The sequence below is a fragment of the Tetrao urogallus genome (assembly GCF_951394365.1).
Source record: "Tetrao urogallus genome assembly, chromosome: Z".
Lineage (NCBI taxonomy): Eukaryota > Metazoa > Chordata > Aves > Galliformes > Phasianidae > Tetrao > Tetrao urogallus.
Genome location: NC_136816.1, coordinates 52,497,395 through 52,517,668, shown reverse-complemented (window position 1 = coordinate 52,517,668; position 20,274 = coordinate 52,497,395). Strand labels below are relative to the sequence as shown.

The window sequence follows — 20,274 nt, the reverse complement described above, 5'->3', positions numbered from 1 at the left end:
CGAAGTGCTACATTTTAAGTTTAAGCGCAGAGGCATGTGTGTTGATCCATCTGTTATTGTAAGGAAGGCTTCTGGGTTTGAGTGAGGAGCGTAGTGATCTCCGATCGCCTCTCATTCCAAAGGAAGTATAGCTCTGGGAATGTCCCCCAGCTACCGTCACAGGCGGCAGAAGGGGAGGCCCCTGGGAGCGCCGAGGGCTGCGGGGTGCGGGTCGGTGTCCCGCGGCGGCTGGGCAGCCCCACGTTCCGCTGCCTTCCCCCGGTGCAACCTTCCCTGCCCAGATCCTCGCGACGCGGCCACTCGGCGGCTGTAAAACTGCTTAAAGCGCTCTGCTGGGCCGCCGCCTGCAGCCGTGGCGATTTCAAGCAGGGGAAGATGATGTGGGCGTGCTGGAGGAGTGGGTGGGACCGGGCCGCCACCAACACTTCAGTGGCAGCGCGCTCGACGCACGGCCGCGCGGGACGGGCGGAGCGGATGAGTGAGTGCCGCCGGGCAGCCGGAGCGGTCGCTCCCTCGGGATGAGGCGAGCGGCTTCCAAGCGCACACGGAAAGCTTTGGCTTGTGGATGTGGATGCGCGCAGGGTTTCAGCTTGCTGAGTTGTGTGAAGGCTTTATCTGCTGCTGATGTCTTTTCTCTCTCCCGTAGGTGCGTGATGTCGAGCAGTGGGCAGTCCCCACAGCCTTCCCCGCCGACTCGGAGCGTCATGCGCCAGTATGAGCAGTAAGAGAGAAAAGTGCGCCTCGGAGCTCAGCATCCCCTCGAGAAAAAAGGAGGAACTGAGTGGAGAGGACGAATGACTGTACTGCTTGCAAAACTTGCAGCGGTTCACTTTTTCTCCTGAGGAGTTTTGTCTTGGCTGCTGTGAGAGCTGGAAGAGCAAGCGGAGCTGCAGCAGTGATTTCCTCGTGGTCCCCCTTCTCTGCTTTTATTTAACTTTTTTCCCCCTCGTGCCTGGAGTTAAGACTGCCAGCTGCACTGTTTGCGAGCAGTGGACACCAATATGTGTCATGTCATTGTAACGTGTCGGTCAATGCTATGGACTCTCCTGAGCATCGTCGTGGCTTTTGCGGAGCTCATCGCTTTCATGAGCGCGGACTGGCTGATTGGCAAAGCCAAACCGGTCAGCACCGAGGACATGGACAACAGAACGGGAGGGCCGCAGGAACCTTACCGCCCGACCCTGGGCATCTACGGGCGCTGCACAAGGATCTCTCACATGCAGCTCTCCAGGCGAGATACGCTTTGTGGCCCTTACGCTGAAAACTTCAGTGAGATTGCCAGTGGGTTCTGGCAGGCGACCGCTATTTTCCTAGCTGTGGGAATCCTGATCCTCTGCGCCGTGGCGTTTGTGTCTGTCTTTACTATGTGTGTGCAGAGTATTATGAAGAAAAGTATTTTTAATGTCTGTGGGCTGCTACAAGGGATTGCAGGTACGTGAGCTCTGAGAGCAACTAAAAATGCTAACTTTTGTGCTGTTCAACTTGCTGTTCACAGCAGTTCTGTGGTGTCTACAAGAAGATCACATTAGACAGACCCAGAGTGATTCTATATGCTGGTGTTTATTCAAACTTAGCTGAAATTTATAGCTACACAGCATGTAATACATTGACATTGGCCGTAGGATTGCAGCATGTAGTGTGCCAAAATGAACTGACCAGTGTTTCTTTTGTTTGCTGTTCAGTGCTTTTTCTCTGTGTGAATTTCTTTCTGTAACAAAAAGTTCTCTCCTTTGTTACCAGCAGAGAGCAAAGTTAATCCTCAGGCTAAGGTAGTTCATCGCCCTCTCACTTCTTCGGTGACTTTTCCATAGGCGCAGGGCAGTTTAGTTGCCCCATGGCTGAAGTGAAAGCGAACACCCCAGGACAGGGCCTGCACGTGTACACTCTGCTTACCAAGTTTCGTGCTAAGCCACCTCCTTCAAGGGTGTGTGCTTGACAAGTCATACCTGACAGTAAACTCTCCCCTTGGCCAGCCCGTTGCGTTGTTCAGCTGCAGTCATAGAGCCCTCTGAGCTTATCTTTTTGTGATCTGATTGTACTTTGCCTGAAATGACAAATCCACTCTAGATGTGTCCTGTTACTGTTTATAACGTAGGTTTGCAGGGATTAAGTAACTGTAATGCAGACCAAAGCTGGAAAGCCCTAGGCAGAGCAGCGTGTGGCTTTCTGTGGTCATTAGGACTGGTTCTGTGTGCCAGTTCCGTGCTTTGCAGTGTGTGCATGGGGTGGTCCGAAGGAGAAGAGTGGTCCTGCCACAACCAGCTGCCCTCAGGGACTGGTGAGGGAGGCGGCAGTGGCACAGGCTGCCTCTGCCTTCCCTCTTTGTGGTGCTCTTAACCAGATGTTTTCAATTCATACAGTGATGTGGTTAAACCAGAAGTGAGGAGTTGGGACTTGTTTGCTGGAAGGAGGAGTCCGTCTTGACCACTACTTGCCAGGACAACGGTGGCCCTGTTGCTGGCTGCTCCTTGACTGGTGTACTAACTGTTCCCCGGCTTGAATGAGGGCTGTGCTCACCTTCCTCTGATCACGGAGGTCACAGCTGTGGACATGGCCGACACTGGCTACTAAGGCACTGTAAAGTAGTATAAAAGCATACGGGTTGTTTTGTGGCATCCACAATAATGCTCGTGCGCTTGCACCAGAATTAGATCCCTCCATTGGCTCAAGATGTTTCTGTACAGATTATGGGAGCAGGTGAATATACTTAAAATAAAAAATGACATGTTTTGCAGCAATCCCTCCTGGTTCACAGAACTACCAGCACCAGTGTGACAAATAAGCAGCTCTGCAGTGCAAATTAGAGCTAGTGGAAGGTTTTAGCTCCTTGCTTTCTTACCCTGCACTTCAGAAATAATCCATGAAACCTGTTTTTTAAGAGATTACATCTTTTCATTTAAAGTTATGTTTGTGTGAGAGATAGGTTGGCAGCATAAGTAGACATTTGCTGCATCAGACTCATGTCTGTTGAAAAGATAACTGTGCTTCTGGTTCCAGTGCCATCTCAAGATGGATGTAGTCTAGCATCAGAGTAGGCAGGAAGTAGATTCTTGTATCTTGCAAACTGTTCTGTAAAACATCCATTTGTGAGCAGATATGACAGTTCTAGGTTTTAATATCAGACCAGCTGTGTGGATAAAGGAAAACATTGAACAATATGGTAGACCAAGCATTTGTTATGTGAAGAGATAGCTAAGTCCTTTTCTTTTATCTGTACTGAGAAAAGAACGCTTCCCTTCCTATGGTTTAGATAAATGACAGCATTAAACTGGGTAATTGGAAGGTCACGTTGCTGAAGCTGTTGCTATGAGAAATACCACTGCTGATATTTGCAGCCAGGCGCCTTGTGGCTAGCAACTCATTTTCTCAAGATTAATTTTATTGGGTCCACTGCTACTCTTGTGCCAGTAGCATTACAGCATCTGCTTACTTAGTTGAAAGTATTTTCCATATGACTTATCACAGCTGTTAATTTCAACTTTCTCAGTTCCTGAGTTTTGAAAAACACTTATGCATGTTTCTAGCAGTACAATTGTTGGCATAGTCAATCACGTGAGGATTATGATATGTGAACTAATGCCCTGGCCAGAGAACAGCTTGATACAAACCAGCGTGATTGTCTTCAGCTTAAGATTGTTTTTTCAAATGTGAACTATTATGTTTTTCAGGAAAAAGAAGTCACAAAGTCACTTTGTTTATCAGCATGTATCAGCCCAGTATTTTTAAGCATGTCAAACATTTCATTTTCAAGGATGAGATGCTCCCACACAGAGTAATCTACAGGAACTCAGGATCTCACAGACTTAATCTCATTTAAAATCTCTATATCTTTGCTATGGAGATTTGATATAATTAAAAACATACAGCAAGTTAGTTTATTCCTGGAATTCATCATGAAAAGACAATAACAGACACCGGATATATCTTTTTTGTTTAGCAACAGTGGTTGTGACCTGGGTGATGCCTGCAGTGAAATTACTAACACAAAACCACATCTTTTTGTATGGTCCTTTGACAAGCCCTCATTTAAATAGTGGGTAGGAGCCATGCAGATATCTGATCCACAGAGCTTTTGTTGTTACTGTCATTGCAGAAAATTAGAAATAAAAAACTATACAGCTTCTGTTTGAAATCTTATAATTTGTTGTAATAGGACATGACATTTTCCCGCTTGCTTTCAGGCTTCAATGTCTCTCACTCTGGACTTGTAGAAGTTGTAACCAGTTGTCCTGGTTTTAGAAATGTTTGCAGATTGTTTAATTTGGAAAAGAATATTTTCCCTGCAATAGACAGTGCAAAGAAAGGAGCCATGTAATTAAACAGATAATTACTACCCAGCAGCAAGAAGTTCAGGCAGACTTTTTGAACATCTTTTTTGGGAAAGTATTCTGTTTTTACAGTTGATGAAACATTTGAAGTACAGAGGCTAGAAGAGGCCCAGGATGACTTGTAATAGCTGTGGAGCACTTTCAGTATTTGTGCATGTTGTTAAGAAGCATTGCTGGTCAAAGAGGCCAAGCTGGCGCTCAGGGGAAGCACCGCGCACACTCCTGCTGCTGCCCGCAGGTGACAGACTGCTGCTTGGCGGAGAGCCTGAGCAGGAGGAAAGTGAAGGCAGAGCAGTTCAGCCTTCAATGGCAAGGGAACTTCTTGTTTGTCTTTCTAAAATGCAGAGCATGCATTTTTCAAAAGCATATTTCCTCTTGGATTCATCTTAGAATTTTTCTTTTCTGATGCCAGAAATCTGAATTCTTGGGGTGGGAAGAAAGAAGAAGGGATGGGGGGGGATTTCTAATGGAAATCCTGATGGTCTGAACTGCTCCTGCTGTCTGTGGTGTAGTGCTTCCTGTAACCTATATGGCCAGCTGCCAGCACGACATCCAATACACAGATGGTTGCTGAAAGTTCAAGCTAAGGGGAGTGCTGGTTTGGAGCAAGAGGAATTATGCCAGGGAAGGAAAACGAGTTCCAGTGCTGAACTGCTATTGAGCCTGCGGGACAGTATTAAGAAGTAGTTAAAGGACAGTTAAAGAAATAAAGTGAAGCTTTAGTTCAGTGTTTAGTTAGATTTGGAGGTCAGCTTACCTCCTGTGCTACCATGATGGTCACAGGGATCAGCAGACACTCAGCAGACTGTCAGTGCTGAGGTTCTCACTAGCAAAAATTAGCAGTTGATGTTCTTAGCAAGCAAGCATAAACCTTCCATCAAATGGTGTTGAGTGTGAGAACCTTGTTCACTCTGAGAAATACCTTCCTGCGGCATGTGTGTGTGGCACTGTGTAATGGTACTGATGTGGGGATGTCTGCATTCCCTGCTGTCCAGCGGAGTGGGACTGGCTGCCTCTCCTGCAGGGTGGATTTTTGCTTTCAGACTTAGAGCCAAGGCTGATGCTGCTTTTCCATAGAGCAGCGAACTCTAGGAGAATATTTAGATGCAGAGTCTGTGCTTTTACTCAAACACAAGAAAAAAGAAGAATTCAGCTCAGTCTCAGCAGGCAGAGAGGGGTGGAGACGGTCGGCTTGCACTGCAGGATCAGCACTGAGGAAATGTAATGGAATGAGAAAACGTCTCAGAGCCCTTTTACCTCATTGTTTCAGCCAAGGCAGCTTGTTGCTTCGGCTCCTTTGCATAGCCCTGGTCACGAGGTGTTTTTCTTTCCCTTTCTGCTGATTCTGCACAACCAATTCATGTTTTGGAGGGCACTGGCAACAGCCAGTTGGACGGCACTGAAAACAGTTACAGCAAGCACTGAAACGTGCTGGGTCTTTTCCCCTGCTTCTTTCGCGGATGGACAGTTTGACATCATCTGGCATTTTCTTTCCAAACTAACGAACCTCCCAAATTCAACTGTTGCAGTGTAGTTAGTCATTTAGCCGCTTCGGGCCTGCCGTCAGGCCGTCTCAGATTAAAAACGCCCACTACCTCCCTGGCTTTTGAGGCAAACCCTGGCGGCCACGCGGCAGCCCCACAGAAGGCTCAGCGGTGTGCCTGGCTCCTGCTGTGGTGTTCTGAGCACAGAGCTGGGCAGGGCTTGCATGTGTGTGAAACACCAACAGGGCCTGCTTCAAAGAAAGGTGCCGCAGCCTTACAGGGTGGTCAGGGCCTGCAAATTGGTGTGACGGGTAGGGTTGGCACAGCACGGGGTATTCTGTGATTCTGTGAAGTCTGATGGGATGCAGCCTACCCTCTCCGTTCCTGAAGAGAGCAGTCTGTATGTTTACACTTCATTAAAGAGAAGACCGAGCAGATTACACAATAAAAAAAACTAAACCCAAGAAGCCCCAAACGCCATGCAGGAATCGCCCATATGCTGTCATTCTGCCAAACCAACCCACATCAAGGCTTTATAAGCTGGCTTCTTTTTGGCTCTTTCTGTGGGTAGCAAAATGTACATAATAGTGAAAATAGCTTCTTGTCCATAGCTCTTCCTTACACCTCCTGTCATGCACATCCTCCACATGTATCTTAGCCCTATTTCACACCCTAATATCAATAATGACGTCGGAAACAGTGATTGGTTATGAACATGCATCTTTGATTGGCTTAATGAATTGGAGTGTGAGCAAGATCCCAGATCCCCTCGTAGATGTGAACCCACACTGTCTGCAGTATCAAGATAGGTCTTGAAATCATAAATGCTTCTGTTTTGCAGTGTTTCCAGATGGGCCATCTTCAAGGCTCTCGTGCTCACAGATTCTCCCCTTGCTTGCTGTGCATGTGCTGCTGCACTCACCTGAATGCTGGCAGGGCTGAAGGAGGCCATGCAGTGTGAAAGGCCGCGGGCAAGATGTGGGAAAGTCACAAGCCTGGGCTATGCTGTGGTGTCTGGCCTGCTGCGCCGCAGTAGTTCTGTCCCATCCTCTGTGGGGAATTCCCACCCCCTCTGCCTGACACAGAGCTCTGTGCTAGCCGGGGCTGGCCAGTCTTATGAGGAGTGGCTGAGGGAACTTTGATTTTTAAGTGTGGAGGCTGTCCACCATGTCCACTGCGTGTGGTGGCTATCGCTACAGTTGTCTGTGTATGTAAAAGCTTGCTCAGCTTAAGCTAGTGGAGTGCATTTGTGTGCATATTTCAAGCATGACACTGTTCAGGTATTCATTTAGCACACTGACACATTTGCTAATATGCCCATGGGAAACAAAGGCAGGGTTGCTGTGCCAAGCTGTTGTGCGCCCTTGGTCCTGAGCACTTGTCTCCTGTGGCTGTGCAGAAGGGGAGAAAAGCAGTGTTGCTGCTTTTCACCACCAGGAGGTGACCGCATGAGTGGAGCAAAGCTCATCTTCCTTCTTCCACTCCTGTCTGCTGCAGTGCTGTTGCTGTGTTCTGCTGCTCTGTGGGAGCATATTGCATTGCCACAGCTGCTTAATTCCCTGTATCTTCAGCAGCCTTTTAAAAGGGTTGGTTTGGTTTGGTTTTTTGGGTTGTTGGGTATTTTTGAGGTTTGGGTTTTTTTTTGTTTTTTTTGTTTTTTTTGCTATTTTGCTAAGAAATGAGAAGATAGTTTCAAGATTTGCAATGGAAATTGGCTTTGTTAGTATATGCTGTTATTTAATATGGCACAACAGCAGCTGCACAGGAGACTGTCAAAACTAAATAGCGTGCACTTATCTAAACAGGCATGGGCACAGCCCCTTTCTTGAGGGTTGTTTCCAAGGATGGAATGAGAAAGCTTTTACTCAGCTCTGACCCTGTTGACCAACACGTGATGTGACATGCAGATGCCCACAGTGACAGACTGATCTGTTGTTTTTCTGTGATGTTAGCTTAGCAACACTGCTATAGAGCATGAAAAACAGGAACACTTGCTTGTTGCAGTTCCAAGCCCCCAGAAAGGAAAGTCTGGGGGTGCAAGTGGAAAAAGGTTTTCATAAAAAAAGGTAATTACTGGGCTGTCTTCAGAAACTTTTCCTCTTGTCTGCTATGTTCATACTGATATTTCTGAGAAGTTTGGCTTCAGTGTAAACATTTGAGGGCTAGGGCTTAATTGGATGTCCAAGCTGTAATCAGGATAGGGATAATAATCCTAATTAAGTTTAGTCTACATTTTGTATTTCTTAAGGCTTTCTTCTGAAAACACATAATTTGGGATTGATAAAATGTTATGAGAGCAAATTCCCTTCAGTGAAACATGTGAAAATGTTCTCTGCTGACAGTTATACCAGTGAGCTTTATGAGATGAGTTATCTGGATCAAAGGGTTATTTGAATAGTTTTCCTGTTTTGTTCATAAGCATTACAGAGCTTGAGACCTCTGTTTTAAGTAATCCTAAGAAAAAACATGTATGAAATCTGGCAACAGCTAACAGAAGAAAAATGTAATTAATGCTGCATCCATAGCAGTGCAGCTGTGCAAAGAGGGAGGAGGTTAAATCTTCAACAGAGCAAACTTGAGCTCTGCAAGGCTGTAGAGAAGCACACTGGAAAACAGCCTCATGTCATGCTTTCAAAATGAATTTGCTCTCCCGGCATGGGGAACAAACAGCAGTGATTAACAGGTGGATTGGCTGTGAATTAAACTCATTTACTGTACATTGGAGAGAGGAACTGGAAGGATTCTTTGCAGAACAGTTTTCTTCAGCTAAAGCACAGGACTTTTGTTCTGTGTTTTTCCTCTTGAAAATTGGCTTCTGTTCAAATACACTGGGACAAAAGCAAAAATGATTTATTAAGAAAAGGAAATCATTATCATTATAATTTACTGTCCTCCCGCCGGATCCATCTTAAGACAAACTGTCGACAGGAGATAATTGTTGCTTCATTAGATTGTGCTGACATAAAGTTACACAACACACAGTGAGCTTTGTACTTCTATGACTAACAGAAGCTTAAGTGCTTTAATTTTAACTTACAGCGTTAAATGCCTTACAAAGCCACATCATGCAGATTAAATACACAGGTAATATTTAAGTGTGTTGAGCTTAAGAACAACTGAGTTAAATTCAAGAAAGCTGAGAACTGCAATAGTTAATCCAGAGAACAGCTTCTCACACATAGATGAGTACTGTGCTAGGAACTGCTCCCGTGTCCCTGTGCACTGTGGATATAAACGAATGCTGAGGGTGTGCCCATGCCTCCTGTGACAGCCCCGTGCTCTCTGATGATAAGCTTCATGCCCAGCTCCATGCAGCCTACCCAGTGCCTACTCCGCCGTCTGCCCCTGGATGCTTCAAAGAACAGAAACATGTTTTGTGCTGTGCATAAGCAGCTGAAAACCAGTTGGTCTTCATTTCCTCAGTCCTCTGGCTGTGAATCCTAGAATCACAGAATGGCTTGGGTTGTAATGGATCTTCAAGATCATCTAGTTCCAACACCCTGATGTGTGCACAGTTGCTACCCACTAGAACCACAATGAAACACGATTGCCATTGTGCTGCTCGGGATTAATTCGCTTGCTCTTTGTGTTATTTGTTATGTAAGAAGAGTTTGCCAGCTATTGACAGAAACTATGAGCAAAGCTGCCAAGCGCTGCAGTAATGCAAATAAATAACAAAAATGAGAGAGATGCAGGCAGGTGAAGCCCCAGGGACTGAGAGCGGCTGCAGAAAGGGAGAGATACAGGCAAATAAGTAAAGAGATGTGAGGGGCTCAGTCAGGCTCTGCCCTGTGGACACTAGTATGAAAATTCAGTGCTGAAAGTCTACCAGTTTGGCCAGATCCTATCCTCTTAATTGTTTTTTGCTCAACTGCAGCTGCTTGCGTGTGTTTGAGACATAGATCAAGGCTACAGCATTAGCCACAGAAACATGCCTCTGGCTTTTTTGCGTTTCTTAAAATGGTTGAGCAGCAATCCTTAGGTTAAAGGTGAGAGAACACTGAGACTGCTGAGCTATTCATATTACATTTAACCATTTCACCTGTTTAAAAGTAGACCTTGGCTTTCCAAGGAGTATCGCAGCCTCATCTGACCTTGATATCAGATATATCTGAGCTTATTCTTTCCACATGGGCCTCTCTTCCCTCCCTCTGCATCTGTGTTCCCAGGAGCACAGTGGTTCTTTTCTTGTGGTCTCTGGAAGATGCCTCTGGCTAGAGCTAGTTGGACAGGTAAGTGCTGCTGGTTGCTGACTTCTTCTGTAGCCCGTGGTTTTGTCTGCTGTTGGGTAACGAAGATCTTCCATCCATTTTGTTTAAGCAGCAGGAATCATTCCTGCTGCCTATGATCATCTCTTCTGTAGTGACTTGCAAGCAGCAGGCAGTCTTGACCTTTTTGCTTGAGATCCCTATGGAGAGAGCCATGTCTGAAGTCTGCATAGCTCCATCACTGTGTTTTGCAGGGTAGGGCTGAGCACAAGATGAGTCTGCGCCTCTCCACTTAATGCTAGTTAGCGTGAAACCCAAGGAGTGCCATCTCTGCTTCTGCGCGTGTTGAACTGCCTTAATTAGGTAATCTTTATTAACTTTTCCTAACAAGTAGGAACCAGATACGACTGAAGTTAGGAATGATGGTAAACATTAGCGATAGATATAGGAGGCATGTTCTGAGAAGCCTCGAGTCTGCACTGGGATGGAATAGAAGGTAGGCTCAGTGGTGAGGTGAAGATGTTATTCCTTTTCTTGTATTATGGTAGTATGGGAGTCAGAGGGGGAAAAAGAATCTGTCCGTGGTCATGGCTCATAGTTTTGGAGTTTTCTCCAAATCGTCTCCTTAACTGAGGAAATAACTGTAAGTTATCCAGCCAGCAGAGTACTGATGAATATGGAGAGATGCTGCAGTCTTTTAGAGGTGGCCGAGTGGCTTTTCAGCTCGAGGGCCCGTGCCATGCAACAGCAGTTTTCAGGAGATGTTTAGTGCTCTGGCTTTGGCTGAAAGAGTTGGATGTGACTTCTTAGACCTACTTGTGCCTAAGCCATCTGGAGTGAAACACTGCCCTCTGGGTTTGTTACTGATAGGGTGGTAGGCTTTAAAAACTAACTTGGCACAAGCAGCTACTTTGGCATTTCGTGCCTGGTTTCTTAATTCAGGGCTGGCGATTTTTAACTACCAAAGGTAGTTTGTGACCTTTAGAAAAAATGGCAGCTGGACCAAACTCATGTACGGTTAGAGAAATGCAATGTTTAGTGCTGCTGGTTAATACTGAACAGGAAGATAGTGATGAATAGAGGAGAGGAACTGCTGGTGTTTAGTGTGAAACTAGCTGCTGGGCTCAGCAGGATGAAAGCACAGCTTATCCAGGCCTGTCCAAGATAAAGCAGTACTTTATGCTTAGTGTAGTTTGGCCAATTGGGCTGGAATCACTGCACAAAATTTGTCATTGCTTCTTAAATGTAAACAGTGACTAAGTTCTCTCAGACAGAACAGATACCTTTCACTAGTGGATTTTGCTGCCCTAAATTATGGCATTAAGTTCATTCATGCCCATGGTGTAACCATTAGAAAAATGCTGGAGGAAGGACAATCTTTTGTCAAATACCTGGCATTTATAGATATTAGACAGCTGTAAGGAAATCTGATGCACTGCAGAATAGACTATTGTAACTTGAATTTGTTGAACTGAAGATGGGAACAAATCTTAACAGGTGTTCTTGGTAATAAATGTAGTAGAGAGAACAACATAAGACTTTTCTATTTGATAACCTAGTAGAAATTTTGAAATTAAATTTATGGATGAACTAGTACCATAAATAAAAAGCACAACTTTCAGCCAACTTCAAGAATAATACTATTATCAGCTGTCTTCTTCAGCATGCCTGGCTAAATAAAGGGCTTTATTGAGGACAGGAGAAATAAACTGGGTAATACTTATAGGATGTGGAAGGCTGTGTTCACTTTCTGAATAAATGGGCTGCCTTTAAGCGAAAACTGTTTTGTATAATTCTTCCTGCTCTTCGAAGTAAAATTTTAAAGAAAATAATAGAAAGCTAATACAGATGCCTATGAGCTGTCTTGACAAGTATCTACGTACCTTGCTGGATGGAGATGTTTTTCACTCACTGTGATTTTTAGGAGAGGTTGTATGACAGCATTATAGCTTCCAGCACTGCAGGCATTTTGATTAAATCTCTCACCTTTGTACAAAGGCACATCATGTGCATAGGGGCTCTAATATGTTATTTTCATCTCCTCAGTGAAACTCTTCACTGCTTCGATAACTTTGGTCCTCAGCAGAGAGAAAGCCATCAGTAACAGCGTCCCTTCTTCAGAGGATGCCACTGTTACCTATGCACTGGTAGTGGAGACACAAGTCCTCTTGTTTGTGGCTGACTCCACAATCTCTTCATTGCAAAAGCAGCTTCTTGAATGTGCTGAGTGATTTTTCTACTATGTCTGAGTGTGGATAAATAACCAGTGCTCTATTGTTGAATTGAAAGATTGTTCTTTCCAGGTTAAGAAAACAGATGTAGGGAAAATCCAGAGGAAAAGAAAAAAATACGAATGACAAAGTGGAACAAAGGCTAGCTAAATACAAATGTTAAGTAGATGCAAACAACTGTAAGTATTTGAAAAGTGTTAAGTACAAAGAGTAGATGAGATGTCCAAACATTTGGCAAACTCTGTAAATGCAGCAGGTAAGTGCAGGAGGAATGCAGAGAATAAAACTAAGAAGAAGGCCATATGAAATAACCCTTTCACAATTAAAAAACTGTGGGACAGCCCCTTGGTGAGATAAAAGTCTACACAGTAAGGAACGAACAGTAAATGAAGGATGGATGAGACAGAGCTGTCTGTTTCCAGTTCTGACGCTTAAAGTCAGCAGCGTCCATTCTGTTACTAAATGTTTCATTCGCTGTGCAGTTTATGAATTATTAAACTTCTGTCTTTTCTTTCTCTTCTTATTTCTAGGCCTCTTCCTTATCTTAGGCTTGATACTTTACCCTGCAGGTTGGGGATGCCAGAAAGCAATAAGCTATTGTGGACATTATGCTTCTGCTTACAAACTGGGAGACTGCTCCTTGGGCTGGGCTTTCTACACGGCGATTGGTGGCACTATTCTGACGTTCATCTGTGCAGTCTTCTCGGCGCAAGCTGAAATCGCCACATCCAGTGACAAAGTGCAAGAAGAAATAGAGGAAGGAAAAAACCTTATCTGCCTCCTTTAACTCCAGTGGGAAAAAATACCAGTGCCTGGATATTAATTTGCTAGTCACTGGCTTGATGAGGAGATCCACTTACCAGTTTCCACAGTTTGTGTGATTGAGCCCCATGCATTCCAGCCCTGAACTACTGAAATGGTCTTTCCTCCTTGTTGGGCAGTGAGGATCAGAAAAGATCCCAAGAAAGGAGAATGTAAACACTTGGGGATTTTTTAGTTTGATTACATTATCAGGACGCTGTGGAGTATATTAATCAGATTGGGGATGCGAGGAATCATATATATAATGGGGATATTATTACATAGCTGACAAATTCTGATTGATTGGATTGCCTTAACCACCTTGGTCACTTTAAAAAAATTGGATTTAAAATAATAAAAGCCAGCACATTTTTACTTTTTTTTTACACAACCAAGCAGCCTATTTTCATTAGGCTTTCTTTCCAAGGGCTCCCCTCACCTGTGAATCTTTCACCACCACCTGGTTTGGTACCGTATTTTTAATTGAGGTGCTTCTTCATACTGAACGTCCTTAAAGTACAGTGCCTTCTCAGAGAGTAAGTACGCGATGGAGAGATCAAAGCTGACACGATGCAGTTCACACACCTTTAAACAGTTAAAGCTGAATCCTTACCACATCTCCTGCTTGAAACTTCACAACACAAGGTGCGTGCCCCTTGTCTAGCAGGTTAATTATTTTGTTTTCACTGACCCAGTAGAGATGCTGTTATTAACACTGGTTTTCACTTGAATCTGATGCAACTGTTAGAAATACCATTTTACCGTATGTTGAAGCAGCAACTCTGCCTTTATCTGAAATACCCCAAATCCCAAGCAGATGATAACTCCCCAGAGCACAGCTGGGCATTACTTTGTGAATGCCAACAGCTGGAGCTTTAGCCTCTTGTACAAGTGAACATCAAATGCTGGACTTCAATGGTATTATTCTTCCTTTTGCCTGTGAAACTTCATTCCTACTCTGCAGACCAATTTCAAGTCCCAGAACCAGCTACGTCCTTAAGAAATTTACATTTTTCAGGAAGTCATGCCAAATTCTTAATGGCTGTGAAGATCTTTTCCCATTTTTTGAACCACATGTAGCGTGGAACCTTTTCCAACTAAATCAGCAGAAATAACAGACCCTGCCGCAAATGACATTCCTTTCTCAAAAACAGTCGGCTGCATTACTTGTGGTGTCCCATCACTTACTAGAACTACTTGTAAGAACAAATCTAAAAGGTATTAAAAAAAAAGGAATGATGCAACTGTGGCACAGAAGCACTAGGAAGAATTCATCAGAGAAGTAATTCTCATGAACTTTAAGTGAATTCCTCTTCTTATTTCTTGGTGCATGTTTCACATCATACATTGCTTTCTATCACTGGAGCCTGGTCAGTCTATCACAGTGTGCCGTTGGCTATTTATAGATATTAAAAATTGTTACTGTACAGGTAGAAGGCTGATTTCAATACGCTGCTCCTCTCTGGGTGATTCACAGGACTTGTAAAAGCAGCCACTAGCACAAGCCCAGGGCTAGCCTTGAGCATGGCTGAGCAGTGGTGCTGGAGCACCCTCAGTGCCTGCTGTGCCCCACAGACCCTGCCTGAGCCCAGCCCACCTGTGTAGGCAGCAGTGCCCATGAGCACACAGCACGTGTTCAAGAAAAGTGCCGGACAGATGTAGAGCTGATGGCTGAGCCACTGTTCGAAGACCGGGATCAACTTCTGCCAATATTAAAAAGGGATTTAATTTAATTTAGCAGCTTCTTGCGTTCACTAGTTTCTCTAGCCCACCACAGTGTAGATTTTAAAACGGGTAATTAACTTTTCTTTAAAATGTTTAATTTTAAAAACGGCCTGGAACCACTTATGCCAATTATCTGCATATAGCAAAATTTGTTTTTAAAAAACTTTTGGAATAAAGCGGCGTTTGAGGACAAAAAGTCACAGCCAGCATGTCTTGACCGCACTCGTGGTCTCCCATTTTTTGCTGGACACATTCGCACACACACACGCCGAAGGACGTGCATGCTACCTGTGTAGCACAGCTGCACTGTGACTGAAAACATCCTATGGTGCTCCTCTTGAGCCCTCTACTGGAGTGCGTGCTAGAGGAGGCTGGGGCATTAGCCCAGCTGTGCTTTTGTCAACAGCGTAATTGGAAAGGAAGGGTTGGAGAATAAGAGTGACTATAAATTGGCTCAATATTAATTAAAAAAAAATTCAGAGTTTTTATCAGTCGGATTTGGAGTTTTGACTTTTTGTAAGTGGGTAGCAATCCAGTGTGAATGCTGCCACTGCCAGGACTTTCTGTAACTACGTTACTGAAGTAAATGCTGCTGCGGCTTGAGCACCTGATTAGCCAGAGCCAAAGTCAGTACTTCCAGAAGGTATGGAGGGCACGTGCTGCTTAGGTTTAGAAGTAAGCAGTGAACAACCCCAGTATACACTGCTATGATCTAAAGCATGCTTAAAATTTTTAATATTGGGTTTTTTGTTTTTGTAATACTAGGCAAGTATTTTCAGTGGCGTGTTTTGCTTTTGTTTTCATTTGTAACCAACAAGAGCCAGCTTTTCTGCTTGTTGCTGATATGCTATCAACCTGCTCTGCAACGGCATAATCAACTAACTTGCAAGAATATCCACGTTCATCACACAGCACGCAGTCAGATGGAAGACGGGCTGGGAAGAAATACAGAAAAACAATAATCAGAATTTCCTTTCTCAGGGTTCTGTTTTTCTATCAAGTGATAAGGCGTTACGTATTGCCGCTTTTTTTTCTGGATGAAGTTTTCAGATGTAGGGTGCTCTCATTAAAGCTGTTTAAAGCTGTTTAAAGTTGTTCCTGACTGTCACCTCAACAGCAGCTTTCAAAGATGTTTAGAAAAAAGAAGAAAGAAATCAGATTAAAACTAATTTAATTAATTTCACGAGGGGGGCTGCAGAGCGTAACTGCTTCTTAATGTACATGCACTGCATAGGATCTAGAAGACTTTGCTGTGGATTCTTTAAAACCTGTGTGCCAATTAGCTCAGTTCAACTTTGTTTTTGTGGTATTGAAGAATTCTTCAAGCATCTGTGGTTTGATCAACTTTGTAAACTTATATTCTGTAAAGTGCCATAGACTTTTTTTAATTGTAGCATATTTAAAAATATATATATATATATACACAAATTTGTGTGAGATGTGCAATAACAGGAATGTCTTTTGGTGGGTTGGTTTTTTGGTGGGTTGTTTTTTTGGGGTTTTTGGTGTTTTTTTTTTTGTTTTTGGGGGGGGCTTTTTTTTTTTTTTTTTTTGGTTGCTTTTGCTATTGAACAGGATATTTGAAAAGGGACTTCCCAGGGAAGAATTGGTGTGTGTTGGTGGTGTGGACAGACTAAGCATAGAATAATGCAATAGAGTTATGGATTTTGAAGATGAATACAATGTTAACAGTAGCTTAAAGATCTAACAAAAATCTCTTCTAGGGTGATTTAATCTATATAATACAGACAGTTGAAATGTGAAGCTGTAGCTATTTCTAGCTGTGTACAATCTGAAAGCTGAAAAGGTTCAGCTAGGTTTCTCAGTGTGCTTTATTTATAATGTGGCATTGCAAAAAAAAAAAAAAAAAAAAATTGCTACTGAGCTCTTTCTTGTCTATATCACCTTCTTATCCATTTTTATTCCACATTCTTTGGATTCTGAGATTTTTTCAGCCCAGTCATTTCAGTTTTGAATCCCACATGAGCGTATCTCACTTGTGTCCCTTGAAAGCCATGGGCATTGTTGCCTATGATAAGGAAAGGACAGAGCCCAGCAAAAGCAGGGCCTGGCAGCAACACACACAGCACAGCCACGCTCCATAGAAAGAAAAGCTGTGGCAACCCAGCTACATTAGGTTGAGCCATGGTTTATTTGTGGTACTGTTTATCTGTTCTTGAGTCACCACTATGTACATTTATTAGCACGAAATATGTACCTAATGTGTTATTCTTCTGAATCTAAATTTCAATTAAAATGTGAGTTTTTGATCTGTAACAGGAGCATGACTATCTTAATTCAAACATATCAGGTATGTTTAGCCAGAGCAAGTTTTCTTTAACTGTAGCTTTAATAGCATTTAAGAACCCAGCCAGTGATTTTGTTAGTGTTTTAGTTTTCTGACTAACAATTACTGATCAAAAAGTATGTGATTTGAAATTGTACCTATACATTATACAGTACAGTCGCATTAAAGAGACTCTCTAATTAAAAACATGTCTGACGTGATTTTTATTTTGCGACTAAAGCACTGCCACTCCTTTCTCGTGAAAAAGTGGGTAGTGGGAGGTGTGCAGACAAAGTTTAGAACAAAAACTGCTGAGTCACAGACTTTTAAATTACACTTGCTTTATTTTTTGGTGCAGGTGCATATTTTTCACCTGCAACTTGACAAACAATGAAGAGTTGCATGTTGCTCTCTAAGCAAATTTATGGAAGAACCAGAAGCAAGGCTTTTACTAGTTGAAACAGAAGTCAGGATGTCCATTTTCTTTGATAGTTACTGAGGTCCGATTACATTAATTAATTAAGCTTCTGACACTTTCTAAGCTTGCAGGAAGTAGCTTATGGTGAAAGACCTGAAGCATTTTCCTTGACTTTTGGAAATCTAAAGCCCAAACAAATCCAGGGACAGGTGCCACTCAGTGCATCACTACTTTAAACATCCCTGTGGATTTCAAAGCAGGCGTGCGCATACGCACAGTCCCTTATGTAAGGTGTTCAAAACCTGTTCCTCTACTGCTGCCACTGCCACCCGAGATCATTAAGCTACAAAGACACAGGTCAAGCTGATGAACACCTTCACTACTTAATGATGTACACGTGTGCCAGCATCTTCAAAGTCTCATATCTGCCACCACTCTCCCACAATAATCCTGGCTGTGCCTGAGCACTGTTCTCTGTACTGATACCACAGAGGTATAGATAAACTCATTTTTTGTTTCCCATTCAAATAAAACCCAGAAATACATTCAGTACAAAAGAGGTGGTGTTACAGGTGACATCACAGGAAAAAAACGACTGGTAGCACCTAGTGAATAAAAGACCAAGACACAGCAGTGACACGTGTCAACTCAATCGAAATTAGGAAAACAAGCAGTATCAAACCAATGCTGTTTTCAGCAACTTCATTTTACTTTCAATAACGTTTCAGGATTCACTGGTAGCCACAGAATTTCATTCAGTAATGACAAAACATGTTTAGATTTTGACTCTCTACCTATCTAGCACAAGGAAGCAGGCTGCAAGTATTTGAGAATGTTTCTTATAATATCTGAGTTGGCTGTTCTGATTATCCTAATGTATAACTTCAGTAGTGGGCATCTTTCCCATTTCAGCATAATTAAAGCATTTATATACAGAATTACAAAAGGCAAGTGAGATCTTTACATAGATCAGCTGCCTCATATGTCATCCTGAATTCTGAAAGAAAAAACTGTTTTGTTCAAAACTATACAGAGCAAAAATCCCAGAAAAAAGTTGTTTTTTTTTTATTCTGTGACACCGTGTTAATACAATAAATATACAAAACTTCTGAACAGCTCAGACATGCAACAGAGGGACAGAAGGAGTGTATTTGTAGAGAATCGTGACATTCACCAGGATGACAGAGCATTGTTAGTAATTTACAAAATATACAAACATCCCCATGATAAATACTCCTATATTACGTATCAATGACTACTGACATTCCAGTGTTTAAACTTCATACTCTGTACTCAATTTGTCACAATACTACAAAATGACAAGTGGGTGCCATAGTCTGGTAATTAGTAAGAGGCTGAAATATCATTTTATTTGGGTAAAAGTATTTTAACCAACATCGGCCTTCTGTTGCCAAAGGTAAACTCAAACTTCTTCCTCCCTTTTGGGCTGCAAAGCATTAGATTTCTGGTTCAAAAGCTCACATAACTGCCTCTTGAATTTTGCTTACGAGGTTTAGATCCATATATTCAGCCCAGCACATTACAAATCGACACCCAGCCTACACTGAACATTCTCATTGACATTTAAACATTTGGCAAAATATGCCTGCCAAATTCAGGTTTTTATACCTAAATCTGTATCTTCCTTTCCCTATTATATTCAGGTAATTTGTATTATGCATTCTTCAGCTTAAAGCAAGGATTATGTCACTGGGATTCAAATCCAAGGGAGATCCAAGACAACTACTTAAATTTAGATTCAAAATAATCCATATTACAGCTCCTAAACAGAACTGCCAAGTCAAATGTGAAGGATTTTGAAAAGAACAACTTTGATGCACAGCTGCTAGAAGTGTAGACCCCATCTCAGCAGAAAATGAAGACCTGTCTGAAAAGCTTTTATTAACATCCCACACAGATTTAAGTTCAAGGCTAACCTATTCACTACTGTAAAATTTTAGAGCCCCTATTAGATAGAACATTTAAATTGCTTTTAACATTGTGATTCAAAGAATATTTAGATGATAGCATATTATTATTATTAAACTTCTGTGTAGGTAAAACTGCTACATTTATCCAAACTCAAGTTGGATCTAAAGAAGTCAGTAAAATAAAGAAGACTAATTACTACAGTTAATGGTAGTACTCATCAAGGAATTAAGTTAATAGCACTAAAAAATAGAAAGTTTATGTTATTATAAATACACTGTATAAGAAAGATTTAATCGGTCAGCATGGAGGGGCCGCAGAAACTTCTGGCTCAATCTTGCCAAAAGTGATTCACACATTAAGAGCTGAAAAAATTTCAGCCACAATAAAATTACACTACAGGTCATGGGATGATGTTCTGCTTTCATTTTCTAAAACAAAGCTTAAAAAATAGTCCAAACATTATGCTCATGAGCCAAATCAAGGAACTCTAAGTAACCTTCAAAGGACAAATCCATCACTTGTTTAATTAAACACCTGATTAAACTTTAGAACAATACAATGGCACATCCCATTACTGACTGTTCTGTTCCTCAGCATCCGTTCAATCTTTTCGGCCTTCAGCTCAATGACGTTGTGGAAGATGAATAGTTTTCACTTTTTCAGTTTGAAACAGGAAGCTCTTCCAAGTGTAAATCACAGAGATGGCTGAGTTATGTTAAAATGCATTCAAGTATCTGTAATGCCATTGCTTAGAAAGATTCATCTTAGACAATATTATTGTAAGAAAATTAAATACTGTGTATTTATATTTTTGGACAAGCAGTAAACAGAGTGACTGACAAGGCTAGAGATTCAGTACC

At 42.6% G+C, this 20,274-nt stretch overlaps 1 protein-coding gene across 1 annotated transcript; it reads left to right on the top strand.

The window, feature by feature from the left end:
• Positions 1-1,001: 1,001 nt before the first annotated feature.
• Positions 1,002-13,038, top strand: LHFPL2 (LHFPL tetraspan subfamily member 2; the record flags this gene model as incomplete). Its single annotated transcript, XM_079548110.1, has 2 exons — positions 1,002-1,431; positions 12,782-13,038. The coding sequence occupies 2 exons, from the start codon at positions 1,002-1,004 to the stop codon at positions 13,036-13,038; spliced, it is 687 nt and encodes a 228-aa protein (XP_079404236.1).
• Between the last annotated feature and the right edge of the window lie 7,236 nt (positions 13,039-20,274).